The sequence below is a fragment of the Ovis canadensis genome, chromosome 2 (genome assembly GCF_042477335.2).
Source record: "Ovis canadensis isolate MfBH-ARS-UI-01 breed Bighorn chromosome 2, ARS-UI_OviCan_v2, whole genome shotgun sequence".
In the NCBI taxonomy this organism is placed as follows: domain Eukaryota; kingdom Metazoa; phylum Chordata; class Mammalia; order Artiodactyla; family Bovidae; genus Ovis; species Ovis canadensis.
The window spans coordinates 68,926,612-68,946,048 of NC_091246.1; the positions used below are offsets into that span (position 1 = coordinate 68,926,612).

At 45.8% G+C, this 19,437-nt stretch overlaps 1 protein-coding gene across 1 annotated transcript; it reads right to left on the bottom strand.

The window, feature by feature from the left end:
* Positions 1–12,937: 12,937 nt before the first annotated feature.
* Positions 12,938–18,898, bottom strand: LOC138432654 (forkhead box protein D4-like 1). The gene has a single exon (XM_069574113.1). The coding sequence runs from the start codon at positions 15,086–15,088 to the stop codon at positions 13,775–13,777; it is 1,314 nt and encodes a 437-aa protein (XP_069430214.1). The 5' UTR covers positions 15,089–18,898; the 3' UTR covers positions 12,938–13,774.
* Positions 18,899–19,437: the final 539 nt, after the last annotated feature.

A 19,437-nucleotide genomic window follows, 5' to 3' on the forward strand; every position in this document is an offset into this window, starting at 1 on the left:
ACAAAAGCCTCAAAGGACTTTGTCTAAGTTTATGCTAAAAATCAGTGAAACAGTTCCTTCTTTTGAAAGCAAAGTCTACCAATATTTTTTCCTACTTATTAACTCCTGTACTGAGTGGGCCAGTGTCCCCCACAAAATTCATGTCTCTCCCAGGAACCTCAGAATGTGATCTTATTTGGAAATAGGGTTGTTACAGATTTAATCAATTAAGGCTCCAGTATGATGGTGTCTTTATGAGAAGAGGAGAAGAGGCACAGACAGCACACAGGGAGAAGCCTATACGAGAGAGGAGGCACAGATTTGGGTAATGTGTCCACAGGCCAAGAAATACCAAGTGTTGCTGGAAGCATCAGAAGCTAACAGAAAGGCCTGGAACAGATCCTTTCTTAGAGCCTTCAGAGAGAGCATGGCCCTTCTGACACCTGACTTCAGGCTTTTAGCCTCCAGAACTGTGAGAAAATGAATTTCTGTTATTTTAAGCCACTCAGTTTGAGGCACTTTGTCATGGCAGCCCTAGGAAACTAGTACACCCCTAAATCAGTAGTGTTATTTCTGGCTTCAGGATTCCTCTGCATGTGACCTGCTAGAGCCAAATCCAATCTTCATTTTATTTGACTTCCTGGACTTTGAGAGAGTCAATTCCTAAGCAGGTTGATAAGAAGTCCGGGGATCCCCAAGGAGAGAGGGTTCTGGGATTTTCAAGGGGGAGGAAAGGACAAACTTTTTTTCCTCTACATTCCTTAGGATTATATAACAATAATGTATCCTGCTTGAGGACAGTCTCTGGAAAAAACCTTCTGGCTAATCCTGTTATCTTAAAATGTAAATTATGGAGTGAGTCTAGTAATGTCTTTACAACCTCCAGACATTCTTTTGATTCACTGTAATAAGTAATTAAAAAGTATATAACTCCATTGCTAACACTAGCGAGGGGGTACTCTTTCTGCCCTCTTCTTATGTCTATGTCAGAGGCCTTCTCTATGCCTTTTATACTTTAATAAAACTATTACACAAAAGCTCTGAGTGATCAAGCCTTGTCTCTGGCCCTAGATTGAATTCTTCTCTGGAGGCCAAGAATCCTGGTGTCTTTCGTGGTTCAGCAACAACCTTTCAGACTCATGTTGCTCATTTATTCCCTGTTGCTCTTCTGCGGCTGTAACATCGCTGGCCCATAGTTCTCCTCCACAGCCTTCTGAGACCCTCCCTGCCTCCTACACACGCAGCCCTCCCACTGAAGGGCAGTGTCCCTGGGTTCATCCCCTGTCTCCTCTATTCACTCCCTGCTGTGATCTCACCCAAACAGCCCCTCTCCTACCATCTCCAAGCTGTGTCCCCCACACACCCCACCTACTCTCCTGAGTTCTAGTTTGGATTTCCTACTGCCTCCTGGCCATTTCCACCTGGCACTCATACAAGCACCTCAAATACCACATGGCTTAGATGGAAGTCATCATCTAGAACTCCCTTCTCAAACAAACCTGCTTCTCCTCTAGACAGCGTGTCCACTCAGGGGTGCAGGTCGAATACTAGCCCTCTTCTTGGTACCCCACTGCACCCCTCACAGTAATGATCAAGGCCATCGAATGCTGCCTGTGAGGGTCTGGGGACTCCATGCTCTTCTTTCCATACCTGCTGCTGCTGCAGCTCTACCTCAGGCTCTCACTATCTCTGTGACTAGTGGAAAACCTTACCAAATCCCACTTTAAGGCTGCTTGCTATGTGGCCTTGGACAAGGTACTTAACCTCTCTGCACCTCAGATTAGATTTCTTATCTGTAAAATGGGGATAATAACAGAACTACCTCATTGGGTTGTTATAAAGATTAAATGAGCTAATATGTTTGAAGTGCTGGAACTGTGTCCAGCAGGTGGGAAGTGAGCATTGAAAAGTAACCGCTGTTGCTATGGAAACTGCATTCTCCCTCCTTTACTCCCAGTTCCCCATGTACCTTGCTCTCCAGCAACCAGAATCACTCTCTCATCATTCTTTGTGTTCCCCTGGCCCCTGGCCTCCACACACACTGCCTGGAATACCTTACCCTCTCCCTTCTCAGCCCAAGAACTAGGGAACATGCTTCAAAATGCATCTCCCCTCCACTGGGGTCAGACGTGCTCCTCAGCAGGCTCTCATCAGTTCCTCTGTCAGAGCACAGATCATACTGGATCATAACAAACTGCCTCCTGCCTCTCAGTCAGCTCCTCAGCCAAGGACTTTGCCTTATTGATTCTGGTAACGCCAGCACCTGGCACAAAGCAGCTCATCACAGGCGCTGCTGCTGCTGCTGCTGCTGCTGCTAAGTCGCTTCAGTCGTGTCCAACTCTGTGCGACCCCATAGACGGCAGCCCACCAGGCTCCCCAGTCCCTGGGATTCTTCAGGCAAGAACACTGGAGTGGGTTGCCATTTCCTTCTCCAATGCATAAAAGTGAAAAGTGAAAGTGAAGTCGCTCAGTCGCATCACAGGCTCTAGAACTAAATAACTGGGAGTACAGGGCCAAGCAGAGGTGGGGTACAACCAAGTCCTAGGTCGCCTAGGACAATCCAGTTTAGGCAATGGTCCTGACATAATTATTAACAGTGCTCTCGGTTACTTTTAATAGTGCTCCAACATGCATAATAGATTATAAAGTCACCATAGGTATTAGAACCATGATTCTCACCCTGACACAATGATTCCTTTGTCTAATGATTATTCTGGAAGGCCCTGTGTACCATTCCTTAAATAAAACTGATAATCTGAATAAAATTTCCAAATAACTGATGTAATGCCCTAGATAGAAGGTAAAGAAGATTTAAAGTGAAAGTAGCTTAAAATAAAATTATATGTATTTTGATGTATAAATGCTTGGGGAAATGACATACTTTTGGCCAAGACAGTAACAAAGACCAAAATTACGCTCTCACCAGAAACAACTAAAAAACTGGACAAAAGGCATGAAACAATGGTCTTGAAGACACTGGAATCAAGCAACAAAAGTCTGAATTCCCCTGTTTGGGGAAACAAATGGGCTTTGTTTCTGGTTTACTGCATTGTGAGGGCTCCCAGGCCACAGCACAGGAAGAGGGATGCAGACAGAGCTCAGAGGTTTCTCTGAGGGCAGAGGACAGAGCTGGGGGTCTGGGAAGGCTGAGGTGGCTAGAACTTCCACAGCAAGGTACTGGGGAGAAAAGCGCTACACAAAACTGCAGCGAATACTCATCCTCCTATGTATCCAGCACAGTATTGACCAGAGAATCGATGTGAGAAAGTCACCTGAACCTGGAGGAAGAACCATCCACTAGGGAAAAGCACTGGGTGTTCACACGGGGCAACAAATAGTGCCTGCTGCCATCAGCCGAAACGGAAAACCTCAACTCATGAGGCAGGCGTAGAGGACTCAGAGGGGTTTTTGTCTCTGCAGGGAGCAAAGCAGTCCTACACTAAATGCTGTTCTTATCATTTAATAAAGCAAGATCTGAAAAGATCAGACTCTTTCCAAGCAGCTTAATGGCATGAGAAACTAAAGATTAAGAATATTTATAGGAAAAAAAGAGATTATAACCTATCACTTATCCAAAAATGTAAAACACACAATGTCTGTCATCATCCAATCAAAAATTATCAAGGCTGTCAAGAGGTCAGAAAATATGGCACAAAGGTTAATTAAAATCCATCCAAGAAACGACAGACATGACCGAACTAGCATACATTTGAAGTTATTGCAACTGTATTCCACATGTTCCAGAAGCTATAGGAAAGACTGAAACCAGAGACATGAAAAATCTAGGAAAAGACTCAAATTATACTTCTAGAGGTGAACATTATAAAGTGTGAGATAAAAAATACATTGGATAGGATTAATGACCAATTAAACATCACAGGAAAAAAAGACAAATTTTAAAACATAGCAATACAAATTACTCAAAATGAAACACAGAGAAAAGAGGCTAATAGAGTAGCAGTGGGCTATGGGACAACTTTGGGTGTTTGTGCTAAGTCACTTCAGTTGTGTTGGACTCTGTCCCTATGGGCTGCAGCCTGCCAGGCTCTTCAGTCCATTGGATTCTCCAGGCAGGAATACTGGAGTGGGTTGCCATGCCCTCCTCCAGGGCGTCTTCCCAACCCAGGGATCGAACCTGTGTCTTTTACGCCCTCCTGCATTGGCAGGCAGGTTCTTCACCACTAGCACCACCTGGGAAGTCCTAATATTATGTGAGTTTAGAATCACTGCGGGAAGAAGGGACAGAAAAGTACTTACAGAAATAAAGATTAAAATTTTTCCAAATGCTTAAGTAAGACTGTCACTAGTTACCTGCTTACATTTAAACATGCAGATTACCTGACTGCAACAGCTACAAATGTAGACCACTGTAGAAGGTGATTCAAATTCATATACCATGAATGGTTTTCTTTCTTGGGTGGGACTATTTCAGGATGTTCATCAACCCTAAATCTCACCCCCAAAAATGTCAGTAATGCCTCCCAATCACTGCACAGAAAACTCAAAAATCCCTCCCTACAATGTGGTGTCGCTTCTCTGAGAGCCACTGAGCTACAACACATCGGGGCCAGCAAACTATGGGCCCCATTTGTATTGCCTGTGAGCAAAAAATAGTTTCACATTTTTTAAAGATTGTTAAGAGGAAGAGGAGAGAAGAGAAGAAAAGAAAAAGGAAGAGGAGGACAAGTAAAAATAGTAGGAGAAAGAGAAGGAAGAGGTGAAATAAAGGGAGAGAGATTGATTATAAGTGGCCCACAGAGCAAAAAATATTTCACTGATCCTTGGTCTAGACTTCAAAGGGAAAAGGATATCACATGGTCCATTTTCACAAGGTGTTTTTAACCTAATGGGGAATTTATACATTAGGATTCATTCTAAGAAGCAGAAACATGACAAGTAATATGCAATAAGGGATTTATTACAAGGATTAGACAATGTGTAACTGTAGGAGCTGGTGAAGAAGTCCACAGGAGACCGATGCCTTTGTGCCTGGTGGGGGCCAAAGGTCACTGCAGGTAGACAATGCATCTGTCTCGAGTGAAGCTACACATGATGCTGGGAAAAGCAGGGACAGATGGAAACCCACCAGAGCCAACTGGAACCCATGAAAACAAACTAGAATCCATGTCTTTCTCCTCACCTTCAATATCGTTGATAAGTATGACCTGAAGAAGCTGATGCCCTCTGCCACTGAGCTGCACACATGTGCCATCCTCTACATGTTCTTACAACACCGTGGGTTTACCCTGCATTGCCCCTATCACACAATCCTATAGTTGCCTGCTTCCTTGTCTGTGTCCTCTGCTGGACTCTGAGCCCTGGTGGTGGGGACTCCTTCAGTCATCTTCATCATGGTATTATCCGTTGCTCCTAGCACAGTACTTAACAGAGTAATTGCTCAAGGAATACTTTCTAGATGAATGAATGAAAGATAAACCAACATATCAAGTGAAAATCAAGCTGAGCAGAAATGAAGCAGGGGGTTCATTCAAAGAAAGGATGCTCCTTTATTCTATAAGTGTGAATTCTAATTTTAGAGGTGTTGTGGTGACTTCGTGTTATTTTCCGAGGCTTTGGTGACAGGCAAAAGCAGTTCTCTTTGTAAACAGGAACAGTTCGCCCAAAGGGTGTGTACTTCACTACACCGGTCCTTGGGAAGCGATGGTGCACGTGCTTGTCCCTCACACCAGAAGGCTAAGCTAAGTTAGCAGGAGATCTGCACTGGGAACTGTCTGGCAGGAAAGAAACGGCATGCCCTATACATCAACCATATGGGGCAGGAACTAAAGAGTGTCCGCCATGTGAAGACCGAGCAGGACACAAGAAAGAAGGTATCAGGGAAGATGCCACCAATATTTAAGGACACATCATGGTTATTATCATCACTAACTAACAGCTGATGTTTAGAGTATTTAACCTGCCCGACTAACCATTCACATGCATTATTTCAGGTGATCTTTACAACGAAATCTAAAATTATCACCATTGTATAGATGGGGAAATTGAGAGGCTGTTTGTCCAAGACAGCAGAGCTAGTAAGAGACAGAAATGGAATGCAAACCAACACACTTTTCATCCAGAGACCCAATTCCTCACTACCGTCTATTCTTGGAAGCTAGGTTAGTCCTGAGAAAACTGGAATCTACATTTTATTTTAACAAACAGAAGCTGTTCCCTATAGCCGGTATTTAAATGGTTTAAGAAAACATTGGAAATCGATTCCAGAATTAAAGTTTGAAAGCTACTGAACATAAAATATATACATATATTTGTATACACCATGTGATATGGTATGTAATATTATATTAAGTGCCAAATGCAGTGAATTAGGAAATTCAGATAAGCAAAAAATACCCAACATTATATAAAACACCACCTGCTTACTTAACAGGTACTAACAAAGTAATCTATTAATTAATGTATTAGAATACCCAAATCTAGTTTTACCTAAAATCTCTATTTGTTCTAGGTGAATAATACTTTTTGAACAACAATAATTTGGATAATAGTTAGATCCATCTAAACAAATCAGAGCCCAAAATACGTAACACATTTTTACAAACATCAGTATGACAGATACAACAGAATCAAATTAATTTCATGAGATACTAAGATGACTAAAACTTGGTCTCTATCTACATAGGGATTCCAGAGACTGGGAACACCAAAACTTCTACAAAGAACTGCAGAATGAGACAAACGATAACAAAACCCAAATGTACAACAGAAAAATGGAAATTGAATTTAGTAGGCATATAATTTTTAGTAAATATATTTCTTAAAGTGAATTTTTTTCTGTTTAGTCTAATTTCTTTCATAAGTCTGTTCAATTTAGACTTATCCTAAAATGAATTTTCTTCTCATGAGCACAGAATTTATGCAATTACCCTATCCCTGATCTCACTTAATGTCACCACTTTTCATTCTAAAATACAAAACAATATAAAACAATTTGTGGGATGGGGCCTGCAGCATGTTGGGTCTTAGCTCCCAGACCAGGGATCAAACCTATGCCCCCTGCATTGGGAGCTCAGAGTCTTAACCACTGGACTGCCAGGGAAGTCCCTAAAACATAAAATTTTGAAATATAAAATGTCTTTGGAACTTCAACTAAAAATTTAAAGGTGTAAAGAGCTTTATTCATGCCAAAATAAGACTAGATTTAAATTTTTAGATGAAGTATTTGATTGGTAATTTTATATTTCTATAAATACATGGGAAATAATTTCATTTTTAAAGTTGTAAGAGAATGTTATATTTACATTTAGGAAAAAAATTACATTTCCCAGACTCATGCTTACCCTAATAATACTTTCTCAACAGTTAGCTCTGCTCTTAAAGGTATCTTAACTAAGCTCTGCCCCCTCTGCAAACAGTATTATTATCAATATTTGCTAATATTCAGTTGTCCAAATAATCTTATCCCTGGAAATATCTCTAAATATTATAAAAACATTGCTTGTAACCGCAAGTTCACAAATGTCAAATTCTTGGAGATAGTCCAGATTCTTCCACAAAAATGCAATTTAAAGAAAAAGAATTGATGAAACCTAAAAGAGACAGAAGAGACTATATCAAACAAATATAATGTGTAGCCCTTATTTGCATCCAAATTCAGACCAGCCAACTAATCAAAATTTGTTTTGAGAGAATAGAAGATATTTAAGCATAGCCTGGATAAATTGACACTATTAATGAATTATTTAGATATGGTGATAATGACACTGTGGTAACAACGATGTAATTCTTATCTTTTAGAGAAATTTTCAAAAATATTTGTAGATGGAATGATAAGATATCTGGGGTTTGATTCAAAATAATCCAGTGGGAGAGGACTGTCAGAGGGTAAATAAGAAACAAAACTGGCCTAACAAAGAGATATATAGAGGTTAATTATGTTAATCTCTTTATATGTTTGGAAGCTTCCATTATAGAAAAAGTTTTATAAATGAAAAAATAAACACAGCTTGAAATATGGCACAATGTCTCTTACACAACAGATACCATGAATAACATAATAATACAGTCAATTTAATTTTAAGAACTATTGGTCATAAGCATGGCTTTGAATATAGACATAGTTACTGGTAGTAAAATGACAGTATCTAAAGAAAAGGAATTAATTTTAATCATGCTTAATTCAATCTCATTGTTCTCTTTGCCTGAACAGAAACTGCTTCACTGTTAGAATAAATCATAACTATCCCCAAATAGATTTAATTACTGATTTCAATAAGCATACCCTGCATTCTAAGAACAAATAAGAAAAGGAAGTTTATAACTAAGTACGTCTTTTATAAGCATTCATTTTAACATATAAACCTTAATTATGTTAAAACAGCTGAGCAACAGGAAGCTGGTGTTACTGAATTTCGACTGGGTCTTCAAATCGTTTTCCTTTTCCTACACCTAATTTCCCTGTAGGTTCTGTTTGGTTTTGTTTTGTTTTTTTTTGAGGGGAGGGCAAATTTTGGTATTAATAGCTATCACTTATTTAAGTTCTTTACACCTGGTGGTGTATATGAACTCAATTAATGTTTGCTGCTGCTGCTAAGTCGCCTCAGTCGTGTCCGACTCTGTGCGACCCCACAGACGGCAGCCCACAGGCTCCTCTGTCACTGGGATTCTCCAGGCAAGAACACTGGAGTGGGTTGCCATTTTCTTCTCCAATGCATGAAAATGAAAAGTGAAAGTAAAGTCGCTCAGTCGTGTCCGACTCTTCGCGACCCCATGGACTGTAGCCTACCAGGCTTTTCCGTCCACGGGATTTTCCAGGCAAGAGTACTGGAGCGGGATGCCATCGCCTTCTCCGAATTAATGTTTGAAGTGAAGTGAAGTCGGCTCAGTCGTGTCCGACTCTTTGTGACCCCATGGGCTATAGCCTACCAGGCTCCTCTGTCCAGGGGATTTTCCAGGCAATAGTCCTGGAGTGGACTGCCATTTCCTTCTCCAGGGGATCTTCCCAACCCAGGGATCGAACTCGTGTCTTCCGCATTGTAGACAGACGCTTTACCGTCTGAGCCACCAGGGAAGTCCCGAATTAATGTTTAAACCCACTTAATATCAGTGCTGATATGAAAACGTGGCCATTAAGACTAACCTATTTTTGTAGAAATTACAAGGTGACATTAGCAATTAGAGTAATTTTACCATTCAGACTGGAATCATATATTTACGTGGGAAGACATTTCTGAACATTCTTCCTAAATGCTGGGAGTTGCGGGGATGAGGACTAGAAGTTCCTCACACTACCATAAAATGTGAAGCAGGGTGCAAATTATTAGAAAACGAAATGTGCTCTATCTCCCTCCCCCAGACTGTGTTAATTCTTATTGTGCTTTGATTCTAATTACCGTAGCGTCCGCTGTACCTCTAGATATTCTACAGTCCGTTATTTCATCCATGTCAAAATGAATGAGAGGGAGTGTCTGGTTTAGGCCGATGCCTGGTTTAGGAGCCGAGAGAGGTTCCTGAATCATTAGCTACATTCCCTTGAATAAGCCAGTACCGCACAACCACTGTACGCAGGAACCGGGCGAAACTCACGTTATCGCGGTGCCACGCCGCACCTACGTGGGGCGTGCAGGCCCCCAGGCTAGCAGCCTCGGACCACCTTGGGGTCCAGTCCGCCCAATCCACAGACGCCCTCCTTCCTTCTCTGCGGGGGCCCCACCTGCACTCCTATTCCTGCCGGCTGCGGGGGACTGAGGGCTAGTCCTTCCTCAGCCCGGAGTCCCCACCCCTCATCGCCTTTCGCCAGGCCGGCCGCGCCCGACAACCTGGGCACATCAGGGTCCCTTCCGCGCTGTCAGGATCCAGGCCCCCGCGGAGCGTGAGGTGAAGCGCAGGGTCAAGATTCCGAAGAGAACCGGGGCTTGGCTGGGCAGCGCGGGCGTACCTCCACCTCCAAGATGCGCGGGCGGCTGGGGAGGAGGCAGCGGCCCCGGGACGGCAGGCGGACGGATGGGGTCCCGTTACGTACATGGAGGGTGCCTGGGTTCCTGGAGATCACGAGGGGAAAGAGCGAAAATCCTGCTGAGGAGGAAAAACTCACTAAGGACTCTCGGCTGACTCCTCACTGACGACCTTGGGTTAAACTAAGTCCTCTAGTTTGGCGTGGGCCGGGCATGGCCAGTGCCGGGCCGCTCCTTGATCTTCCCTCCGCTCCGCCCAGGCGCTTCCTAGCTTCCTAGGGAAACGCAGAGCCCGGGCGCCGGGCTGGGGAAGGCACGGCGCGTGTCCTTAGGGCATCCGGCTCTTGAGGAAAGAAAGACGCCTCCTGACGCAAGGGGCCAGAGACCAGGAGCCTGGATGTAGGCTCTAGGACCCGGGTCGCCACAGCCTCTGAGGCCTACTCGAGGCCCAGGTATTGTAAGCTGACAGACGCCCATGGCGGTTAGTAGTTGAGAAACCCGACAGAGCCCAGTACCACCGCCTAAGGTCCTCGGGCGAGTTTCTTAATTTCTCTAAGTCCAGATTTCTTCTTTATATGATGGAGATTTCATTGTGTCGTCTTCATTGGGTGCTAGGAAGGTTAAAGGGAAATCCATTGCTCCGCAGACAGGGAGCAGATCAGGATTAGCCACTATTGTTAATAATATTAGTGTTATTATTAGCGGGCTGGACCCAAGGGTTTGCCTGGTGGCTCAGTCAGTAAAGAATCTGGCTGTAATGCAGGAGACTCGTGTTCGATCCCTGGGTCAGGAAGATCCCCTGGGGAAGGAAATGGCAACCCACTCCAGACAGAGGAGCCGGGCAGGCTACAGTCTACAGGGTCGCAAAGAGTCCGACAGGACTTAGCGACTACACCACCACCCCGGGGAAAGTGACTTTTCCTTGTTTTTTCTTCTAACCTCGCCCTGGTCTCTTTGTGATTCCCAAATCCTTCTCACTGAGCTCCAGCCCTGAGGCTCCACTACCCCGGCAGCTCTGGACGCTTCCAATCAGTCCTGTCTCAGAAGGGCCCGCGTTCTTGCCCAAGCCTTGGGCCCAGGTCAGCCGCAGGGTGGACAGAGCTCCGGGCCTGGGAGGAGCCCTGATGCCTGTACAGAGGCCTCGGAGCCGGACCTGGAACCAGAGGCGCGGCCTCGCGCTCAGCGCGTTCCAGAACTCGGCCCGGCCGACTCACCGCGCAGAGCATGGCGCGCCCTCCGCATGTTCCCGCCGCAGGCCGCCCAGCCCAGGAACTGCGCCGCCACAAGGCCGGCCTGGCGCAGCCAGGCCGCCGAGCTCCGAGGGCTCCGCCAGGGCTCGGTGTTGTGGGTGGGCCCTCTGTAGCAGCCGCACAGGCGCCGGTCCGGTCGGCAAGCCCCAGAGAAGGCCCGATCTCTCCGCGCGATCGCGGCGCTTCGTGCAGGTGACCCGAGAGCCACGTTCGATAGGAGAACGTTTAACTTACTCTTCCACAGAATCGAAGATTCGTCGTAGTAATTAGGCAATGAGGGGCCGGCTTGGGCCGGGCTCCGGGCTCCGCTGTTCTGGCCTGGGGCCGCGGGAAGAACGTAATCTCTCGTGTTCTGCGGGGCGCGCAGGAGAAACTCCGGCCGGCTCTGGGCTCTTCCGCGGCTGTGCCCCGCGCCCTGACGTTTATTGCTCGTACAAATGAACGAATGTAGGCCTGGAGAGTTTTCGCACAAGGGGCAGGGGGAAATTGGAATGTGAACGGGTGAGTCGTTAGCATGAAATAGGTTCCCTTTATATTCTCGCTTGTTTCCAAGCATTTAGGTGACACCGGACCCGCAAAATTTGCGAAAAGGATCTTAAAGCTGAGGTGACGAGGGCGAGGCAGACTGAGTTCAGGATTTGGCAAAGTCTACGGAGGGAGAAGGGGGAGTAGGGGGGTTTGAGGATCGCCTGAAGGCCGAGAACAAGAGCAGACGTAGTCAACTGGTGGTGTCTGCCTTGCGGGCGGTGGCTGCAGGTGTTGAAGGGAGGGCAGAATCGGAAGCAGAAACGCGTATGGCGGCTACCAAGGTTGAGCTTGGGAACTTTCCAGAACACCCTCTGAACAAACTGTTGCAAGCCGGGAGGAAGTGGAGATCTTAGATAGAGTGATGGGACGGAAATGAGAAGCTGGGATAAAAACGGTCAATTACACAGCTCTAAAAACGTCTCTGTGTGATCCCTCCCTCCCGGAAAGAGAAATTCTCACTTGGGGCAGGGTAGTAGACGGCGGGGAACCAGCTTACATTCACAGAGGAACTTCAACCAGCTTACATTCACAGAGGAACTTCTTCAAAACCCGCAAGGAACACGATTCTTTTGAAACCTGAGACCTGCGCAGGACCGCAAGAGCTGCAGGGTGTCTAGAAATTCGCTTTTTTCTGGCGAGAGTTATTTCTTGATGGACATCTTCGTTTTGTTTGCCTCCCTCCCTGAAACCAAATACAGTGAAACCTTCCTGGTGGCAAAGTCCTTTCAGATTTTTTTTTTTAACTTCTTTCTATTCTAAAGAAAGGGAATAGAAGTTTATAGAAGGTACAGAGAAAGAGTTTTCAAAACTGCAAATATCCAGGATCCGAATGCTTCGTTTGATATTTCCCTTTTCTCTGGGCTCTAGTTTTTAAATTTCTATTTTTAAATTGCCTTTTATTTTTCCTGAATAAACTTTGGCCACTACATTTAAGATTCACCTCATATCACCCTTCAGTTTAGTTGGGAGAAAAAAAAAATCAATGCTTTAGAAAGACGGAAAATAAATGGAGAATATATAGTTAGATTGCTTCCAATTATTTTTTATTTATAGATTTCATAAATACTAAATCCCGCATTTTAAAAACCAGGATTTTTTCAACTTCAAATATTCGCAAGTTTTACAAACCATTTTGAAAACAGATTTGTTTCTTATGTCCATAATGAATATGGGTTATAAAATTAATTGTTTAATTGAGAGGAAAGAACTAAGTTTTAAAGGAGTTCTAAATTCCACTTGGAAGGCGAAATAACATAAACCATATCGTGTAATGTTTTAGCACTTTATTTAGTCTGTACAGTTAGGTTTAATTTTAACACTGTTCCACGGAAGATGGCACATCAGACACACAGATAGGAAATAAATCCTCTGCAATTAAAATTCTACTCATTACACATCAATTTCAGGAAGGCATAAAGGGCACAAGCATTCTGCACTGGACTTGGGAATAATACTTGCAGTTCCTCGGGAGTGAAGACGGGGGAAACACAGTGCATTGGACGATTTACTTTGTTTTGCTTTTAACACCAGAACAAAACGCCCCACTCACGTTCATATGTCCTCTGCTGCTGCTGCTGCTGCTGCTAAGTCACTTCAGTCGTGCCTGACTCTGTGCGACCCCATAGACGGCAGCCCACCAGGCTCCCCCATCCCTGGGATTCTCCAGGCAAGAACACTGGAGTGGGTTGCCATTTCCTTCTCCAATGCATGAAAGTGAAAAGTGAAAGTGAAGTCGCTCAGTCGTGTCCGACTCTTAGCGACCCCATGGATTGCAGCCTACCAGGCTCCTCTGTCCATGGGATTTTCCAGGCAAGAGTACTGGAGTGGGGTGCCATTTCCTTCTCCTCATAGTTCCTCTGGAAATGTGCAAATCGAAAAAGCCTTGGAAGTCAGGACTGGAGGCAGCAAAAGAAATGGCGAGGTGACGCTGACGCCATGCCAACCGATATTTGTGGTTGCCCGGCGGCAGGATTCTGATACACGCAAGCCTAGTGTGCAAAGTGAAGTGCGCCATGGCGAGGACAGGACGACCTCGGATGGCTCCGCCCTCCTGGTTGGCTCCCCGTCCGCCTTACTTAGTAGCTCCGGGACTGGTGGTGCTATTCAAAAGGCAGGTGAGGTCCCCTCTCCGCCCGAAAGGGCGACCAGAGACGTCAGCCTGGAGCCCTCTGCTCCGGACTGACACCCCAGCAGCGCCGCGGTGGCGGACAGGTGACGGCCCAGCAGAGCGCCCTTGCTGGGAGCGGAGCCGCTAGTACAATCCTGCTGCTGCTGCTTCAAAATTGTCCGGGCAGCGGATACATGGAGCAAGGGGGCAGCGGCCTGAGGATGCAACAGGCACGACGAACGCTGCAGCAGGTGGCAGTAACCCCAAGGGGTCGGGGGCAGACTCTGCGCGGCGCCTGCACCCGCTCCCTGGACCCCTTGCATGATACTCTCGATGCTGAAGGAGGTGCATTCGCCAGCTGGCCGCGACGCCGGCCCCTTGCTCTCTTCCCAAGGCTGGGAGTCTAACGTGGGCTGCAGCGCCGGAAGGGCGCCGGGGGTCCCCATATCCCCGCCTTGCTCTTTCCTGAGAACCTCAGCGTAGGCCGGGGCGGAGAGCAGCAGGTAGCGGAGGGGGTGAGGATGTAGCAGCGCGCACTGGCGGCTCCCAGGGGTGGAGACGGGATAGGCCCCAGGGACAGGCTGTGGCGGGGCCGGGGGCCCAAGCAGCATGCCCGGGTAGGGGCCGTGCAGAGCAGCGGGCGCAGCGGACAGGGGGAAAGGGTGGTGCAGGTGGGCTCCGGGAGGTGGGTGGTGGCGCTTGAAGCGCTTCCTGCGCCGAAGGAAGCTGCCGTTGTCAAACATGTCCTGCGAGGCGGGGTCCAGGCTCCAGTAGTTGCCCTTGCCCGGGTGTCCTGGCTCGCGGGGGATCTTGACGAAGCAATCATTGAGGGAGAGGTTGTGGCGAATGCTATTCTGCCAGGCGGGGAACTTGCGGCGATAATAAGGGAAGCGGCCACTGATGAAGGCACAGATGCCGCTGAGCGTGAGGCGCTTGTGCGGGCTCTGCAGAATGGCCATGGTGATGAGCGCGATGTAAGAGTAGGGGGGCTTCGCCGGCTGCGGGGCGTCCCGAGAGACCGCTGTAGACCCGGTCGAAACCCCGAACTTGGGGCAGAATTCGGAAGAGTTGCTCGGGCCGCCGCTGCTCTCGGTGCGCTCTCCGGGAAGCGCGCCAGCCCTCTGCCGCGCCTCCTGCGGCTGCGGCTGGTGCAGAGGCTCTGGGAACCGCTGACTTCCCTCGGGTTCATCTTCCTCCTCCTCTTCATCTTCCCCCTCTCCCAGGATATCGATCTCACCATCTTCCGCATCGGAGCCCCGGAGGCGGCGCGGAGGTGTAGGGCGAAGGCGCTCAGCTCTAGGCAAGTTCATGGAGGAGCAGGTTCTGCAGATGCCGGGGAGGTAGCGGCCGCTCTACCTGGCTCCGGGCTGGAAGCCTGTGTTGAGTGTTCCAAGAAGCTGAGACGCTCGGGGTCCCCCTTGTAGATGGTGGTCTTTAACTTTTGCCGATTTGTCCTTTCCCACACTGTCCGGCAAAGATGCACTTTGCCTTTTATTGAAGTTTCTGGGTCCTTGTGTGATGGACTCTGCCGCCCCTCTTCAGACCCTTTCTCTCCCTACTTCAGAGCGCCCTTCCTGCCTCCCAACGTAGTGCAGTGATGAGGGTCCTTTGAGCATTACCCGACACAAGAGCCTTCAGCCTCCTCCTTCTTGCACCCACCCGCCAGCACGGAAGGTGCTTCACTCCTTAAGATCAGCCGGCCAATCGGGCCGGGAGTTGCATAGACTCTGTTAACGGCTTTGAAGACCTCTCAAATGAAAAAGCGGGGGCGGGGGTGTAGGAAAATATGTACCCAACAATCTAAGGCTACATCCATATGCAAACCTGTCTCGAAGGATTAAAAATAAGAAGCCGGAGAGGACACTGAAATGTATACAGTGTTTTAACTGTAAAAGAATGTGTAACAATAAATGTTTTTGTTTCATAGTCACCCGTTTTCATTGATGGGTTCTGTCCTCCATAAGAGCTGAAATAAGGAGTTGAAATATTTTTAATGTTCTAACTACACTCCCCAGCTCAAGAGTGAAGTGTGAGAGTGTTGCCTTGTCCCTACTACCTCCTATCTCAGCTTCCCAAAATGTTCTCCATGACTCAAATTTTCAGAAGATTGAAATATCCTGCCATGAAGTTGTGGAAGTTATGGGTGGAGGGAAAGCAGGAGGATTAGAGAGAAGTCCCCTTCCAGCAGTGATTCTCAACTTCTTTGAACATTTAACCTCAGTATGAAATATATTTTATACCATGATCTTGCATACAGACTTATACAACTGAGGTAAGTTTCATAAAACAGGTAATCATTGATTTTTTTTAATGGCCATGACCAACTAAATTGTACCAACTGACTAGTACAAACCCAGTTTGAAATATCTTTTACCAAAATGGCTTGACAGTTTCAAAGGATACACCCAGTCTGAGACTCAGTCTTTCTCTTCTTTAAGAACCAACATTAAGCACTTTTTACTGTAATAATAAATTATAATCTTGAAACTTAAGTGAGGCAAAAGAGGGCGGCAGTTTCAGTGTCTTTAACTAAATCACTAGGTCATCATTCCCTACTCACACTGGAGAAACGAGATGACAGAGATGCTCTGTTTCAGTCACTTGCCATCCCTCGGAGTAACATAGTTTTTAGATTGGCATCATTTAAATCAGCCCAGAGAATAAAGTAGCAGTGCTCAGTGCAACATAATTTAATGTCCATTATGATAAAATACCAAGCAATAGTATATATTCATAATTTAATACCCCCTAACCTTCAAAAATTTGAGGTGGCATCTAGTAAAAATGCAGAATGAAAATATTGTACTATGCCACTGATTGTTACTGATAGATAGTAAATCCTCTATTAGAATTTGAAAAATGACAATTTGCAGTGAGAAATCAGAAGTTGGCTAATATAACCAAAAATAGCTTAAAGGAGTTAGTTTCTTCAGTAGAAAATTTTGAAAACAGCTTTCTTACTAGTCTTTTTAAAGTTTTATCCTCTACTTCTGAGGTGTTTACCCTCTAAGTCTTCTCAGTTGTATGCAGTCTAAAACAGAACAAATAACAGAAGTTTTCAAGCCTAACAGATTTGTGCTTGAATCCCAAATTAATTAATTAGGTGTGTGACCTACTCAGCTAAAATTCAGGAGGGCTGGGACAGGTGTCTTATTCAACCTTTGATTCCCTGATGCCTCCCCCTCAGCCCCCTGCAGGTAAGGCACTTTTCTCCATCAGTACAGGAATCCGATTACCTGGGAAAGGGAGCATTGTTAATTTTCCTAGAGTCAACTTCTATGGGGACTGGGGTTATTTAAAAAAGAAAGGAGAAAAGGACGGACACTCTTTAAAAACAAAACAAAACTACCCCCACTGATGAAAGTATGTTAAAGGGGGCACTGGGAAACAAGAAAGAGCTCCCCATGGCCAGAACCAGGACAATCTGAGCAACAAAATGAAAGTAGCATAAGCTTGTTAACCAAAGTATAAAAAATAGAAGATTGAGTAAAGTAATACATGGGCAGAAGGAAAAAAGCATGTGTGCATGTTCAATTGTGCCTGACTCTCTGTGACCCTATGGACTGTAATGTGCCAGGATCCTTTGTCCATGGGATTTTCCAGGCAAGAGTACTAGAGTAGGTTGCCATTTCCTCCTCCAGGGGATCTTCCTAACCCAGGGACTGAACCTATGTCTCTGGTGTCTCCTGCATTGAGAGCAGATTCTTTATCCAGTACATGGGGGTAAAAATGCAAATCTCCCTTGCAGAAAAACTCCAGGTAAATTATGTAGATATTTCACCCTTTAGGAGATGGAGCATAACCCCCCCCCCCATCTTTTACTGTAGGCAGTGCACAATGACTTCCTTCCAAACAGAACCTTTTGAAGTGGGGGGAGAGAGAATAAGTTACCTTGGAGAAACCTAACAGGTTTCACCCAGGTGTTAGGTAAAAATGTCATCATCAACAATCACAAATCACACTGACAGTATGTACCCTTGATATCAGGTAACAGTAACTGTAATGTGGTATCCTGTGTGAGATCCTGGAACAGAAAAAGGACATTAAGTACAAACTCCTGCTGCTAAATTGCTTCAGTCATGTTCGACTCTGTGCAACCCCATAGATGGCAGCCGACCAGGCTGCCCTATCCCTGGGATTCTCCAGGCAAGAACACTGGAGTGGGTCGGCATTGCCTTCTCCGAATACACTATCTAGGTTTGTCATACCTATACTTCCAAGGAGCAAGAATCTTATAATTTTGTGGCTGCAGTCACCATCTGCATTGATTTTGGAGACCAAGAAAATGAAATCTGTCACTGTTTCCACATTTTCCCCATCTATTTGCCATGAAGTGGTGTGACCAGATGCCATGATATTCGTTTTCTGAAAGTTGAGTTTTAAGCCAGCTTTTTCACTCTCCTTTTTCACTTTCATCAAGAGGCTCTTTAGTTCCTCTTCACTTTCTGCCATTAAACTGCTATCATCTGTATTTCTGAGGCTGTTGCTATTTCTCCTGGCAATCTTGATTCCAGCTTGTGATTCATCCACCCTGGCATTTTGCATGATTTGCTCTGTATATAAGTTAAATATGCAGGGTGACAATATACAGCATTGACATACTCCATTCCCAATTTTGAACTAGTCCGTTGTGCCATGCCCAACAGTCAAAGGCTTTAGCAAAAGTAGTTTTGGAATTCTCTTGCTTTTTCTAGGATCCAGTGTATGTTGGCAATTTGATCTCTGGTTCCTCTGCCTTTTCTAAATCTAGCTTGTATATCTTGTACCACAACTTTTTATCCATTATTCTGTTGATGGATATCTAGGTTCCTTCCATGTTCTAGCTATTGTATATGGTATGTTCCTGAAAGGCAGGCACACCACACCCACAAGGCCACCCAAAGAAGCTCCTAAGTACAAACTGCTGCTGCTACTGCTAAGTCACTTCAGTCGTGTCCGACTGTGTGTGACCCCCATAGATGGCAGCCCACTAGGCTCCTCTGTCCCTGGGATTCTCCAGGCAAGAATACTGGAGTGGGTTGCCATTTCCTTCTCCAATGCATGAAAGTGAAAAGTGAAAGTGAAGTCTCTCAGTCGTGCCTAACTCTTAGCGACCCCATGGACTGCAGCCTACCAGGCTCCTCCGTCCATGGGATTTTCCAGGCAAGAGTACTGGAGTGGGGTGCCATTGCCTTCTCCGAAGTACAAACTAAGGATATCCAAATAAACTATCACTTCAGTTCAGTTGTTTGGGTGTGTCTGACTCTCTGCAATCCCATGACTGCAGCATGCCAGGCTTCCCTGTCCATCACCAACTCTGGGAGCTTACTCAAACTCATGTCTATCAAGTCAGTGATGCCATCCAACCATCTCATCCTGTGTCATTCTCTTCTCCTCCTGCTTTCAAATTTCCCAGCATCAGGGTCTTTTCCAATGAGTCAGTTCTTCACATCAGGTGACCAAAGTATTAGAGTGTAAGCTTCAGCATCAGTCCTTCCAATGAACATTCAGGACTGATTTCTTTTAGGATGGACTGGTTGGATCTCCTTGCAGTCCAAGGGACTCTCAAGAATCTTCCCTAGCACCACAGTTCAAAAGCATCAATTCTTTGTTGCTCAGCTTTCTTTATAGTCCAACTCTCATATCCATACATGACTACTGGAAAAACCATGGGTTTGAC

Bases quoted from the DNA above. Each gene is read 5' to 3' on its own strand.
- LOC138432654 (XM_069574113.1), bottom strand. From the start codon at position 15,088: ATGAACTTGCCTAGAGCTGAGCGCCTTCGCCCTACACCTCCGCGCCGC.